The 13,746-nt window shown below is 44.3% G+C and overlaps 1 protein-coding gene across 1 annotated transcript; it reads right to left on the bottom strand.

Annotated features, from left to right (window-relative positions):
- Positions 1–111: 111 nt before the first annotated feature.
- On the bottom strand, positions 112–12,723 carry UBE2S (ubiquitin conjugating enzyme E2 S). Its single transcript, XM_081169135.1, has 4 exons — positions 12,296–12,723; positions 6,312–6,459; positions 2,788–2,978; positions 112–633 (listed from the first exon to the last, which is right to left on the bottom strand). The coding sequence occupies exons 1-4, from the start codon at positions 12,296–12,298 to the stop codon at positions 343–345; spliced, it is 633 nt and encodes a 210-aa protein (XP_081025261.1). The 5' UTR covers positions 12,299–12,723; the 3' UTR covers positions 112–342.
- Between the last annotated feature and the right edge of the window lie 1,023 nt (positions 12,724–13,746).

Raw genomic sequence — 13,746 nt, 5'->3', positions numbered from 1 at the left:
ATTTCGATGCTCCTCTGCGCTTCTATTAACATCCTTTTTAACAGTAAGGGCAGAGTATTCTCAACGTGGGCCGCTGGTTTTAGATGATGGCACAACCAAACATTAAGAGCCTTCTTAAGAAAAAAAAGGCATTTAATAGATTTTCCTGCTTTTATAATTTAAATAACTTAAAGACGGAAAAGAAGAAAAATCTGACAAGGGCGAGACAGACTTGGACTGCAGCCTCAACGTGAAGGTGGGAGAGGAAGAGAGAGGAGAAATGGAGAATGTACTTGTGGAACCCCAACGCCCATCACACCCACCCACCCTGTGCGCCAGACCCCACCCCGTCCCCGCTGGCCCCTAAAGCCGCCGGAGAGCTCGCTTCTTGTCGGTCTTCTTCTTGGAGGCCAGTTTCTTGTCCCTGTCGCCTGCATGTTTCTTAGCCATGGGGCCTTCCCCAGAGGCACCGGCCGAAGAAGAGCAAGGCTCGGCAGGGTCCTTGGTGCGCAGGCCGGACGAAGGCTGGGCATGGATCTCTGTCAGGAGGCGGGCCCGGGAGGCATATTCCTCATAGTTCTCCAGCAGGAGGCGCCCTGCTTCCTCGTTCAGGGCCGATTCTGGATTGGGATGGATCAGCAAACACTTGATGGTCTACGAGGGGAACAAGGAGCGAGGGCAGTCAGAACCAGGGAAAGGCAAGACATTATCAGAGTGTCAGGCAGAGGGCCTTCTTGGCAGTGGTGCCCACCCTGCGGAACAGACTCCCACCAGCTGTCAAGGAAATAAACAACTATCTGACTTTTAGAAGACATCTGAAGGCAGCCCTGTTTAGGGAAGTTTTTAATGACTGATCTTTTATTGTGCTTTTTATATCCTGTTAGAAGCTACCCAGAGTGGCTGGGGAGGCCCGGTCAGATGGGCAGGGTTTAAGTAATAAATTAATTATTATTATTATTTGAGGGAAAGAATCCAGCGAGCTCTGCCATCGGCCAACCAAGGGCATCTCAGGAACTTGTGCCTACTCCCTCCCAGGAGCAGGAGCAGGACAGGAGGAAGACCAGCATGGTCTCAGCCACTGCTTGGCTGCTGCTTCCCTCTGCCCCAGCAATAAATCTGCTTCACAAACTGGTTGTCTTTGGACTGCTAAAGTGAGGATAAAGATGCACTGACCCCTGTCAGCAGTCAGTGGGTCACAAGCTGCTAGGCACCCTTTTACACATTGCCTGGATTTATTTCTATTTATTCCATTTATATATACAGTGGTACCTCGGGTTACATACGCTTCAGCTTACACACTCTGCTAACCCAGAAATAGTGCTTCAGGTTAATAACTTTGCTTCAGGATAAGAACAGAAATCGGGCTCCGGCGGTGCATCGGCAGAAGGAGTCCCCATTAGCTAAAGTGGTCCTTCAGGTTAAGAACGGACCTCTGGAACGAATTAAGTACTTAACCTGAGGTACCACTGTACAACCTTTGTCTTCCAAGGAGGCCAATGTGGTATACAAGGTTCTCCTTCTCCCCATTTCATTCTCACAACAACCTCATGAGGTAGATTAGGCTAAGAGCTGCATGGCTGGGTGGGGATTTGAACCCTGGTCTCCCAGGTCATAGTCCAGCGTTCTAACCATTATGCCACACTGGCTGCCTTCCCCAATGTGGTGCTCTCCTGATGTTTCGTACTGCAGCTCCCTTTGGCCGCACCAGCTGACATGGCCAGCAGTTGGGGCTGTTGGCAATTGTAGACAAAAATTTCTGGAGGGCATCAAGCTGCCCATGTGTTGTAAGTTGCCCTTTGGAAATCATTCAGTTCTAGAGATGGGGCATAACTCTGAAGCAGAGTTGAGTTCTGCCTGCGGAAGCTTCTCACTCTCAGCCCGACACCAGATTCAGATTAAAAAGTGGAGCCAGGAACAAGGTACTCTATTATCACCTCGGTACAGATATGCGCTTGTGAAAAAGGAGTGTTGCTGGTTTGAAAGTGCCTGTCAAAAGCTCAAAGCTTGTGGGAAGTGAATGCGTTAGAGAAAAGGCTAAGGAAGCAGCAAGCAACCTTCCTGATGTACAAGCGTTTTACTAGCAGGGATATTATAAGTGGATGATTTCAAAGCAAGATTCTTCTCTCATACATTTTGAGGTGGAACAGACAACAGGAACTGTCCTGCATTGCGGTCTGTTTTTTGATTTAATCACCATGATGGAGAGCTGCAATTCAAATCCAGGAAAAAGCAGCTAATATTCTGAGGGCCCAGAACCACCAAAATATTGTGGCATCATCTATCCCAAGCTCCCACAGAGTCCTATCTCTGTTGCTTCAAAAGTTACCTAACTTAAAGATTGGAAAGATGGTAGAACACCTAGAAAGGAGCAAGTTTTAATGGCCGCTGACTAAGGTGTTTTTAACTTACTCGTCACCTCCCTTTTAACTGATTCGTTAACTTTGAATACTTCAACATACTGCCAAAATATTAAGAGAGTTGCCTAGACCTATCCACTTGCAGAGGAAGAACCCATAAGAAAATGGTCATATTCCCAATGACAGGGGCAAACATGGCTCAGAGGCGAGACACGTGTTTTGCATGCAGTTTAATCCCTAGTATTGCCCATTGAAAGGATCTTAGGCGTCAGGCAAAAGAAATGTATCTGCCTACTTGAAACCCTGTCACACCAATGCCAGTCAGTATAGAAAGTACTGGACGATAAGTCTGACCAGGTGAATTAACAATATTAACAATTTTGGGTTACAACCCAATTCAGGCCCCAAACATAGCATTTTGGGATGTAACCCAGTAAAAACCACCACTCACCAGCAGGACATGTCGGATGCCCAGTTCTGCTTTCCAGTCCTTCTTGAGGACGTTGACGCAGATCTCGCCATTGGCCCCCACGTTGGGGTGGAATATTTTGGTCAGGAAGTAGCCTTTGGGTGGGCTGGCTGGAAAGTCTTTGCCGAGGATGAGCTTCATGCGGAAGAGGCCACCGGAATATGGGGTACCCTCTGCAGCAGGAACAGGAGAAGGGTTGTCTCAGCAATACTGCAGGATGGCATCTCCCACTCATTGTACCCCACACATGGTTTAAACCACAAGCTCAGTTATTTCTGATGTCCAGCTAACTATTTTGCTTTTTTGGCTGCCTGATCCCAAGGAGTGCTCCCTTTTCCCGTATGACCACTTCTCCACTTTTTGAGAACGCCAATATAGCCTCCTCTAGATTCCATCTTCTACGGCAGCCCTGATGATCCACAATGATCCACAAGACCTTGGGAGCTAAAAAGATGCTGGCCAAGCTATTGGTACCTGAGTGTTGTTTTATGATGTGGTTGGTGCTCTGTAACATGTTGGGAACAAATTGTTTTGTAAAAATTTGAATACCACCCTACACCCGCAGGTCTCAGGGTGGTTCACAAGATAAAATCATGATATAAAAACATAGAATACATAATCAAAATAAAAACAAGAACAATCCAATAACTCCCCCTCTCAAACACATTATAGGTAAAGGACCCCTGGACAGTTAAGTTCAGTCAAAGGAGATTATGGGTTGTGGCACTCATCTAAACTTTCAGACCGAGGGAACCGGTGTTTGTCTACAGACAGCGTTCCAGGTCATGTGACCAGCATGACTAAACCGCTACTGGCGCACAGAGGACCGTGATGAATGCCAGAGCACATGGAAATACATTTACCTTCCCACTGCAGTGGTACCTATTTATCTACTTGAACTGGTGTGCTTTCGAACTGCTAGGTTGGCAGGATATGGGACAGAGAAACGGGAGCTCACTGCATCGGGCAGATTCGAATTGCCAACCTTATGATCAGCAAGCTCAGTGGTTTAGACCACAGCATTATAACACCCCCCAACAAATGATATGCCTTATCAAAGACTGGAATTTTCACTGAAAAGAAGGGGAAAGTAATTTGAATCCTAAATTATTATTTTCTTGGACAGTGTTCTGAAGCAACAATGGTTGATGATGTTGATAATCCTCAATTCTCTGGATTAGCAGAACTTTCTCCTATTACCGTTGAATATGTACTTTTATTCCTGATTCAGCCCTGCTTAAATTCAGAGAAAACCTCTGTTCTTCTTTTCATGTATTGTATCTGAAGTCCCAGAACTTAATACATTGATCCAGTATTTGTGACTTGGCATGTTCCGTGTTCCTTATTTATTTCTAATTAAACTGGAATGTAGTGGTTAATAGAAAAGCATAGCAAATATCAAACCATAGGATATCGGATGAAAGAGGGTTATAAAACATGAAACGGGCACTGCAGGAGTGAAGTGAATGATGCCTTTGAATGCTATTTGGTGGCTGCCTAAGTATACACAGAATAAACTGAGGGAATAGAGGTTTATCTTTTAGAACGCTCTGGTTGGACACAAGACAAAAAAAGATGACATTTTAAAAGTTAATAGTTAAAAGTTAGTTTATATAGGCCCAGATGAAATTATGAGTGTGTTATATTAAAACGCAAAATGTTTCCATTTTCCCATTTTATTTTTGGTGTGGTTTTATTGCTAGAAGACAGACATTATATGGTCTTGCTGCAGAAACTAAGAACTTGGTATTTCAAGAGAACTGAATCTTCTCTTCAGTTAAGAGAGAATGTCCCAAATGTTAGATAAAGCCCACCATACCTCTGTTACATTAGATAACTCTTCTCTCTCTGAAAAACCACGTTTAGAAATACTGTAGAAGATTCCACTTTGGGCAGTGAGGTTGAGAAATCAGATAGACAGAGTACAAAAGAGATACAAAAAAGTATCAAGGTTCCTCTTGGTCTCAACAATATTTACAACCCAACTGTGATAAGGAAGGATTCTTAGTGTACGAGGAGGAAAAAGAGAAGAAGCAATCCAGAATTTTGGGATTGTCATTATAAATTAATGAAAGGCTAATTTTTAATAAGGAGTATTATTATTCACGTGTGTGTAACTGAAGGAAACAAACTAGAGTGTACCCTAATATTGCTTCCTTTTTAGAATTATTTAGCCCAGTTTTGCTTTTTCTCCAGCAACTCTCCTGAATACTGAAGACTTCTTTTTTTAAAGGAGCTAAATAATAAGTCTGGTCCCCCCCCCCTCTTTCTCTTTTTTCTTTTAGCCTTCACCTCAAGCCCTTTTCTGGGGCAAGTTTGTCTACTTGCAAGGCAGAAATTTTTACTCCTCTCAGCACAAGCTTAATAGGGGCTATATTTTTCTTTTCCCTTTTAATTTCCAGTTCGGGGCTCAAGGATTCATTCACCAGTTGAAAACAGTGGACCCCAACTTTGGTAGATATGGACCCTCCTGAACATTTCTTAGAACCAAGGGTGGGAAAGGGGTTAATTTGGTTTTATTGCTAGAAGTCTGAAAGTATATGCTCGGGCTGTGGAAACTGAGAACTTGGTATTCCTAGAGAATTGAAACTTCTGCTAAAAGAGAGAACACTGGCCCAATGGGCTGTCTCCAATGTTAGCCCTAGACCCATTGATATTGATGGGCATAATCAGCACAGGCCAGTTAATTTCAACACATCTACTCAGAGTGTAATTTAACTGGATACACCCCAACAGTCCTGACCTCCTGTATTCTACTTCAGTGTTATGTCTGCACTGAGCCACAGCTCAAGGTTGCAGCTTTGTTCCAGAGCTTCTCTCTGCCTACAAGACCCGACCCAACTGTCTTATTTCTAACCACAAGGTTAGAATATATAAATATATATATATGTAATATATATATTATACAGTCATACAGCTTGTTACATTTGCTTCAGGTTAAATCTTTCCAGGTTGTGTCCTGCAGCAACCCAGCAGTACCGGAAAGGGTTACTTCCAGGTTTCACCACTCGCGCAGACGCTCCAAATGATGTCACGCGCATGCGCAGAAGCGGCAAATCGCGACCCGTGAACACGCGGGTTGCGTTTTGCTCATGTTGCGAACTGGGCTCCGGAACAGATCCCATTTGCAACCATAGGTACCACTGTAAATACCTGCATGCTATAAGCAGCACAAAGGTATCTGGATTCCCTCACAGGAGGCGGGGAAGAGAGCTCCTTTCCCCATCCTGGAAGCAGGTGATGGGAACAAGCTCTCCTGGACAACATAGGAATATTGATGGGAAGCTAAATTTACACTGCCTGTGGAGAAGAGCCCCACAACCCCTTAAAAGAGTCACCTTTCCATTCTTCCTTGGACAATGCCACCTGGCACTGTTGCCCTTTTCACAACGACCCATAAGCTAGAGCTCTGCTGCACTTGATGCAGGTACTGCCCTCTGCCTCCTAACCACATGCTTTTTTAAAAAAGGAGTCTCGGAAAGCAAACCCCACGTGCCCCTTCTTACCAGGTCCTTCAATGGTAACTTGCACATCTGTGATGTCCTCCTCATTAGGGAATACTTTGATGCCTTCAGGTGGGTCTGAGGTCAGAGTGGAGACTTCCCTGTAGACCAGCCGAATCACGTGGGGAGGCAAATTTTCTACATTGGAATTCTGCAGGACAGAAAGGGTGGGAGAGGGAAAAGCAAAGAAGAATATGGTTCTTAGCTGAAATACACTCCCTGTGTGGATCTGCCACCCGCTGCTCTTGAAGGGGGCAGGGCTGACCAAAATTGGGAGTGACAATGTGCTGCAGAATGCCTGAAAACTTGCACAGAGGGTGACCAACAGATCTACCCAAGAGCCTCCAGCAACACAGAACAGGAAGGCCACCTCTAGGCACTAGTAATACTCAGATTTACTTGGGGGAGGGAATAGGAAGGAAAGCATAGTGCATGTAAAAGGAGCTTACTTGGGTCAAACAAAAACATGCCTTGGAACACACATACACACACACACCTGTGGAGAAACACCACCATCCAAAATAAGCCTCCACTTCCTAGTCTTCTCCTAGCAAAGTCAGTGAATCATTAAATAGCTACTTGCTTTCCAAGGCATGTCACTGGAACACTGTCTTCTGCCAGCATGCCACTTGAAATGCTTACTCCTAAGTAATCTCCCCATAACCCACATGAACCTGCCAATTCAAGCAGCAACGCAGTCTGCTTCCTATGTTTACTCACAAGTAGGCTCCCTGAAAGCCGTTTCATGCAGCAGGATGATGACAAAACATAGGATCCATTTCAAAATGCACTTTCTTCTGATTAACTCTCACTCACCAAGAATTATGCAAGTCTTATTTTTAAAGTATTTTTTTGTTGATGAGCCCAGACTGCAAAACCCAAAGACACTCTAATTTCTCTCCACTAAAATCCATGTACCTCTAGCCTGAAAAGACACACCCACCCACAGACTCAGAGAGAGATCCAAGGCAAAACAGCACAAATTAAAATGGACTTTTGAACAGCCACTCACCTGCCTGCACATGGCAAGCAAGAACCAGGGACGCTTTATGAACTGGAAGAGCCCTTTTTAAAATTAAAATTAACACTATATATATATATATATATATATATATATATATATATATATATATGCGCACATAAGCTCATGGGCAACTACATTGTATACAGAGTCTTCGTTGCAAGGCAGAAATAAACACATATGGGAAGAGTGACATGAAGACACACCCAAACCAAATAGCAAAGGCGCATCAAATTAGACAGAGTAAAAGAAAAAGGAACAGCTTGTTTGCGCAAATTGATTTATCTTGTTTCATTTATCAATTGCTTCCAAAGGGATCAGAAGCCCAATGGTAAGTATTTTAAAGCAATATTACATCCCTCATAGCGGCAATTCTTGAAAGCACAGGCACAATTCCTCCTCAAAACTGCCTGAGTGGAACTTCCAGGGCTGAGGAAGGAAGGGATGGGAAGCAGCTACTTTGCAGCCCTGAGCTCGCAGTCCTTTGGTGGAGCACAAACTCTCATAACTGTCAAGACAACAAGGCTAGATGTGTTACGAAGAGCCAAAGTCACGTAGGCTCAAGAATCCCAGCATTCAAAAGTACTAATTGGTGGGGACAGTGTCAAATCCTACGTAAAACCCTTCCACCCCCAAGGCAAATGCTGCTACTTGAGAAAAGCCAATTTGGGTGAGTGTGGTACAGAGGACAGGGAGGGCTGTATTAGGATCAGAGAGGCAAGTTCAGTCACAAAGCCCACTGTGTGACCTTGGGCCGATCACACACTCTCAGAACAACCTACTTCACAGTTTAATTGTGAGGGTAAAACAGGGGAAAGTGAAATACAAGAATCATGGGCATAGCCCTTGAACTCATTGGAGAAGAGGCAAGAGTAAAATGTAATAATGGGTTGAGAAAATACACTAGCAAGGTAGCTTTCACAGCAAAGGTTGAATCTGACTTCTCAAAAGCCTGCTACCAATATTGCAGCACAGCTATCAAACACAGCAAATCTGGAGTGGCTGGGCTTTTTCTAACCCTCTTTTGCACACACGGGTTTGTATGTTTTTAATTTCAGGTGAGAAACGGGGGTGAAAGCAAGCAGAGACACACACAAATTAAGCAGATACCTGAATGACAGTTTTCTTTGGGGCTGTTCAGATGGTGTGTGACCCCCAACTCACATGAGGTAGCCAGAAAGAGATGGGGAGCAGGCCTCAGGCCTACAGTTTCCCAATTCACTCTCCTCACTTACTAAGCCAATCGACAAAGGCAAGGGATTCCATGATTGTTCAAAACAGACATTAAATCTGGCAAAGCAGGGGAGATTCCCCATTCAAACGAACACAGGATCTCTTTGTCTGTTAGTCACTTTTTCAGTGTGTGTGAGTGATAGTGAGTGAAATAGAGAGAAAGAAAACACACAGGAGAAGGCAAGTCTGCTCTCACCTCCCCCCCCCCAAATCCTGAGAACACCTCATCTAAACAGCCCCCCATTGCTATTTATTTATATTTTGACACCTGTCAACTGTAGATCCTCATTTGCACCCTCAGAAGGAAATAAGTGGCCTGCATTGCCAGCAAACATTGACATACAAAAGCAGGACAATTGCAAAGGAAGAAAACCTTTTGTACTTCGGTTACGCAAAGTCTTTAGGCAAGGTGTGCCTTAACTTTTCCCTCAGACACAATGTGTATTTGTGGGTGTACAATTTTTGTTACCTGGCTGTCATTTCTACAAAAGCTCCACCTCAGTTCAATATCACAGGGTTGCTATTTGCAGCCTCTGCTTCTCAGACCAATTCTGCACACACCCTAAAGGTGCCCACATACGTCTTCCAGAGTGCTAAGGGGGTTGCCCACTTGCCATTTTAAAAGGAGCAAGCTGACCTAGCTTCCAACATGCACCAGCTCTCCCTGGGGAGTTCTTTCCCATCTCTCTCTCTGACCCCAACAGAAACTAAGTTTTACTACTGTAGCGTACATGGACACAAAAGCATGTAGCCCAAAACTGAAAAATAAACCTTTTTGGTCACAGTCTCAGACTCTCTATCAATCTTGCATCCCCAGATTATGATGAACTAGCTAGCAGGACCAGTGGCCATGGATGATTCTAGTCCAACAACACTTGGGGACCTAAAGCTGTGAAAGGCTGGTCTAATTAGTTAACTACACCCACAGCCTCCTCTACCAGAAGTACAGAGGAGGCCACATTTAAACAGGACACTCCACAATACCATTTCTTATCCCTTCTGGATCAAAGCAATGTATCCCACGTTGCTGGATGTTTTTTTTCTTGGGATCCTCCAAAGCTAACAAAAATCAGATTCCATGCCAGGCTCACTCTAATGGAACTTAAAACACAAAGTCACCAACAGTGGGAATGCTGCCCCCAAAGGGAATTTCAAGAGTAAGGATGCCAAATGGCAAAAATGAATCACCCTTGGCTATAAAGGAAGACATCAGAGGAGGCATCCTAGCATCTCTTTGGAGTAACTGTAAAATAAAGTACTGTGGTGCCCCGCAAGACGAATGCCTCGCAAGACGAAAAACTCGCTAGACGAAAGGGTTTTGCGTTTTTTGAGCTGCTTCGCAAGACGAATTTCCCTATGGGCTTGCTTCGCAAGACGAAAACGTCTTGCAAGTTTGTTTCCTTTTTCTTAACACCGTTAATACAGTTGCGACTTGACTTCGAGGAGCAACTCATAGAACGCGGAGTGGTAGCCTTTTTTGAGGTTTTTGAAGACTTGGGTGATTTTTGAAGCTTTTCCAAAACTTTCCCGACACTGTGCTTCGCAAGACGAAAAATTCGCTAGACGAAAAAACTCGCAGAACAAATTAATTTTGTCTTGCGAGGCACCACTGTACCAACACTCGAGAGCTTACAGATAAAGAACACACTGACAAGGAGAAAAATATTACACACCACTATGTATGGCTTTCTACGTGGAATATTTTCATTTCATCCATAAAAGTCATCACTTCTGCTTAAGTTACAAATGCTTAACCTCCACTGACACACACATATACTATGTCTTGAGAAACGACTAATGGTTTTTGATAGATTACAAAAAAATAAAGTTATCATGGAAGCTCAGTCCTTCCCTGCACACAAAACTGCTGCCTGTGTGTAAACCATCTGCTGGGGGGTGGGGTTGGGGAAGAGGAGAGAGCACTGCTTGCCAAGGATTCGTCCCATGAGAAAGAGTTTACAATTAAACACATCTGAAAGCATGTAAGAGGTCAAAGGACTGTGCAGGTCTCAAATACAAAATGAAAATTTAAAAACATGTATGCAGCACTGCACATAGAAAAATATACCCAAGGGAACCAAAGGCCTAGACTGGAACAAATCAAGACAAAAGGTTTTTAAAAGGCTAACCAACTTTATAGACCTTAAAGCAGTACTCTACAACTCCACTGAATAGAAGAGTTTGCAAACATGGGGGGGTTTTGCTTTGAGAGAAAGAAGGAGCAGAAGAAGACAAACTGTTCAGAGTACTGCTGTATCTTCCTAAATCCTCATACTACAAAAAAATAAAACTACTCAGAAAGCAAACTCTAGATGCCTCCCAATGTAATCCTATATGTTTATTCAGGAGCAAGTCTCATGGTGTTCAATGCCCAGGATTCCAGCCTTAATAAAGAATGTCTGAGATATGTCTCCCCATATGTAAAAGAACAATCCATCTTTTCTATTATGTATTATTTTGTACAAGTGATGACTTTCTGTGTTTGCAGCAAGGAATAGGCCTTTAGTCCTGCACCTGGAAATCAAACAAAATACGAGGTATTTTGGAAGGCACTGGAAAGAAATACATTCTGTCTTTCACTTATAAATCAAACAATATAAAATATGCCTCAACAAATAAGATCCAAACAGGGAATGTAATTAAATTCTAGAAAAGCAAAGGTGGCTATTATCAAAATGCATTACTTACCCTGTAAGGAATCTACTGTCCCCCCAAAAATCTGAGGATTTTTTAAAGACCTTGATACTCTCAATAATGTGTGTTTTTCATATGGATCATGCATCAAGGATGCCACAGCTCACACATCCAAGAAAGGAAACAGAAGGAGCAAAGTTGTAACAAAGGATGGAAAATATTGTGGCAAGTGGGGAATTAAGTTTTTTTCAAGTTTGACTTCCAGTGTGGGTAACCGCCCACACCTCCTATACAAAAATTATTCCTCCCATAAACACTTATAAAACCCTAATGAAGTCGGACATTTTAAACCAGGGATGGAGAACCTGCGGTCCTCTTGCTGTTGTTGGACTCCAACTCCCATCAACCCCAGTCAACATGGCTAATGGTCAGAGATGATGGCTGTAGGAGTCCAATAACAGCTTCCCCACCCTGCTTAATTTAAACAAATACTCAGAGAAACTGGCATCACTACATCTGTTGTACTTGAACCTCCACTTTTAAATGCCTTTCCAGTGTACTCATTCCACACCAAAGAATATGGGCCTCTTTCATCATATTTTAAGATGAGTTCCTTTAGGAATTGAGAAGCTCCTTCTGAATGTTTCACTTTCTCTTCATATTTCATCAGTAGCTCCTCTATTAGGATTCCTCCTCTATCATGACACCCCTAAGCCTGGCACTAGATCAGGAAATTCCACCCTTTCTCTACACCAGGACTTCAACAGGCTTCTCACCACTCGCGCCACAAACACTGACATACCTCCAATGCTAAATCCAAGTATCTTATTACAAGCAAATCTATCCCTTCCCCAATACAAAACCATAACCTTGGAACCCAGCTGAAAACAGGCAGCCAAAGGTTTCACTCCATACTCCTGGATTTTGCCTACAGGCACACAAATATGAACAGATCCCCATGTTACCCATCCCCTGAACCTTTGATCGTTATTGTGCAGGAAAGTCACATGCCCCCAATCCCAACCAAGTTCTGCTGGGTCCCAGAACCAAGGAGAAAACTTCAAATTAGGCATGGGCAAACGAGCCAAAAGCCACTCACCATTGTGTAGGGTCTGCACAGGATTGTAGAACAGCACAACCTTTAGAGGGCTCACATACGCACCTTAGTCTACACCTAAAATATCGTGCGCCTACTCCTAACCTGGGTCAGGAGCCCCCTACCCCTATTGAAAAAACGCTAGATACTAGGGTTTAAGAAGTTCCACCTTTCCCATGCATTTACGGGGGGGAAACCAGATGTTCCCCCCACCCTCCTCCTTCTCCACGCTGTTACCAACTCGCTTATGCCACCCTCACTTTAATGAGGGTGGCCGGTGCCCAGCAAACGTTTTTATAACCCTCGGCCAAAGCCAGCCACACCCCTTTGGAACCCCAACCGCCCAATCAGGCCCGTTAGAACGGAGGGGGTCCGTTCCTCCCCCCTCCCTTCTCGGGTGCTCTCCTCGCGGAGAGCCGTTGACAACCAATGTCCGCGACGGCCGGCAGCCAATGAGGAGAGGCGTAGTGGAGAGGCGGCGCTATAGTGCCTGATTGGACGGATTTGAATACGAACGTTTGGTGAAAGCGGCGTTTAAAGGGACGATAGTTTGTTTATCTGCTAACGGTTGCGGGAAGAAACTGGGTGGGGGCGAATTTCAAATCCTTCGATTGACGCGCCGTTTCGCCAATAGAATGTGAGAGTGCGCGAGAGACGCTGCTCGGAGAAATAGTAACTTGACGTAGCGATGTAGCCAATAGGCGACGAAAAAGTGTCTGGCTGCGGGGAAAGCTCTGCCCCCGGTTCTTCCTTATTCAAACAAAGCGCGCAGGTTCCTAATTGGCCAAATGAGAAAAGTAAACCCGCCCAGCTGACGACAGGAAGCAGCTAATTAGGGCTGAATAAGTTAAATATATTTCGTCTAATAATTATGCATAATGACGGGATACACTAAGAAGCGGGTGGGGCTTAATAGGGGAAATGACTGCTCGGGCGACCAGTTCGAGATGTTCTCAACCATCCTGTCCTCAATAATGTTCATGGACACATACACTTGACAGCTGCCATTAGCACCATCTATGAAGGAACTTCCTTCTCCCTGCAGTCTTTGGACTGCAACTGCTCTCTGAAGGCGTTCATGATTAAGGCAGCAAACCTATGTTCACTTACTTGGGAGTTAAGCCTCGTTGATTGTAATGGGACTCACTTCTGAGTAGACAGAGGACTACACTGAGAGAGAAAATCGGCACAAAGGTTTACCTTGGCTTAAAAGGGAACACCACCTCAATTGCCATGTTGCCATATCAGTTGCTGAAGATAACACAAGTGGGCAGTACAGCAGCTACAACTTTTTTGCCCTGGGTGAAGCCCCCACAGGAGCTGCCAGCCTGAGTGGAAAGCATAATGCTGGTGGTCGACAAAAGAGGTTTAAAGACTCTCTCAAGGCAAATCTTTTAAAATGTAGTATAAACACCAACAGCTGGGAAACACTGGCCTGCAAGTGCTCCAGTTGG

Source organism: Podarcis bocagei (genome assembly GCF_964188305.1).
Source record: "Podarcis bocagei genome assembly, chromosome: 13".
Taxonomy (NCBI): Eukaryota; Metazoa; Chordata; class Lepidosauria; order Squamata; family Lacertidae; genus Podarcis; species Podarcis bocagei.
The sequence above is the reverse complement of the archived record's forward strand: the minus strand, read 5'-3'. Positions and strand labels throughout refer to the sequence as shown.

Bases quoted from the DNA above. Each gene is read 5' to 3' on its own strand.
- UBE2S (XM_081169135.1), bottom strand. The intron at 2,979-6,311 runs GTAAGAAGGGGC...TTCCTGCTGCAG, and splicing joins AGTTACCATTGAAGGACCTG to AGGGTACCCCATATTCCGGT. The intron at 634-2,787 runs GTGAGTGGTGGT...TTCCCCTCGTAG, and splicing joins GCATCCGACATGTCCTGCTG to ACCATCAAGTGTTTGCTGAT.